Source organism: Poecilia reticulata, linkage group LG21 (genome assembly GCF_000633615.1).
Source record: "Poecilia reticulata strain Guanapo linkage group LG21, Guppy_female_1.0+MT, whole genome shotgun sequence".
Taxonomy (NCBI): domain Eukaryota; kingdom Metazoa; phylum Chordata; class Actinopteri; order Cyprinodontiformes; family Poeciliidae; genus Poecilia; species Poecilia reticulata.
The window spans coordinates 13182580-13183884 of NC_024351.1; the positions used below are offsets into that span (position 1 = coordinate 13182580).

General features: G+C 46.6%; 2 protein-coding genes across 2 annotated transcripts in view; one reads left to right on the top strand and one right to left on the bottom strand.

The window, feature by feature from the left end:
• Positions 1 to 504, top strand: part of aven (apoptosis, caspase activation inhibitor) — a 37567-nt gene extending 37063 nt beyond the window's left edge. The window contains exon 5 of the mRNA XM_017302122.1: positions 34 to 504. Coding sequence (XP_017157611.1) covers positions 34 to 218 — 185 coding nt within the window. The 3' untranslated portion in view covers positions 219 to 504. The remainder of the gene's footprint in view (positions 1 to 33) is intronic.
• The window catches only part of ryr3 (ryanodine receptor 3), a 131984-nt gene continuing 131101 nt past the window's right edge, over positions 423 to 1305 (bottom strand). Inside the window, exon 102 of the mRNA XM_017302123.1 lies at positions 423 to 1305. Within this exon, the coding sequence (XP_017157612.1) occupies positions 1180 to 1305 (126 nt within the window). The 3' untranslated portion in view covers positions 423 to 1179.

Consider the following 1305-nt stretch of genomic DNA (forward strand, 5'->3'; position numbering starts at 1 on the left):
GCCCAGCCCTTAATGTGAAATAATGTTACTGAGATGCTTTAATCCTGTGTGGATTCAAACTTCCTGCTACCTTCATATTTTCTTCTGAAGGGTTTGAAGAAGTTGCATCAGAAGAAAAAGCTTTAGACGAGGATGTTGCCCCTCCAAAGGCTGCGGAAGTCAAAGAGGCCATGACTGAGGAGGATCTGGAGGACTGGCTGGACAGCATGATCTCCTGACCACRAAGAAGACGCACAGTTTAAAGACTGGAGGTAAAACTGGACCGTCTGCTGTGAGGTTTGCAGGAATGTTTCTTTGGCTGGAGACAGCCGGCAGCATGTTAACGAAGTCAGAGCGTCCCAACCTGTGTGTTCAGTACCGTACGTTTCTCTGCTCCTCTGCCWGTGATTGATGGTCAAACAGGCTACAGAGGACACAATATATCGTATTGCATCAGTTTATTATTTTCCTCCTACATACGTACAAATGGCCGCACAGTTTCAGCCAATAAATCATTGAACCAGGTTTCATAACTCTCCTCTGTTGTGGGGTTCGTCTACTGTGGAGAAGAAGTGCAGGGTGGGCAGGACACCACAGAGTAGGAACACAACCAAACTAAGCAACATTTACACAAGAAATGTCTAGATTTTTTACAACAAATGTTTGTTTTTTTTTTCATTTAAAAGCCAAAAAACCGATGTGATTAAGACCAGAACTAGAGCACTGCTTGTGTTAAGAGGAACAAAGATTCGTTTTTGCATAGTTAATTTTTCCAAAGGCACGTCGGCACTTGATAAACACCTAACAGATTCGTCTCTGGTCCTGAAGGAACCACGTTCGTTTAGCCAGCGTTGAAAAGGCAAATCATTTAACTCAATCAGCACTGATCCATTCCAGGAGCAAACGTCCACTCAGGTTGACGAGAAATTGTGCATTTACGGACATTCAGTCGTCATGCTGTAACCCTTAGCCGTGTTTCAGATGTCTACACACAACACATGGAGGGAAAGGCAATGCGAGTCACAATCAAAACAAAGAGGTTTGCATAAATGAGCCGTCGTGGCAGGAAGTCAAAGGAACTTGATGCACAAATCCGGAGCATCCAGTGAGCCGTAGAATTCAAAATGCGTTCAGGTTCTGGTAACAGGGCGACGTCAAGTAGGGGAGGGGCGTTGGGGGAGGCGCGGGCCGCCCCCCCTCCTAACCCAGCTGGTCCTCGTATTGCTTACGGAAGCAGTCTCCTGCAGGGAAGAAGTCCCAGCATCTCTCCTGGTACATCTTCCACACGTACGACTCCTGGAAGAGGAAACGGGAAACGTTCGGTTG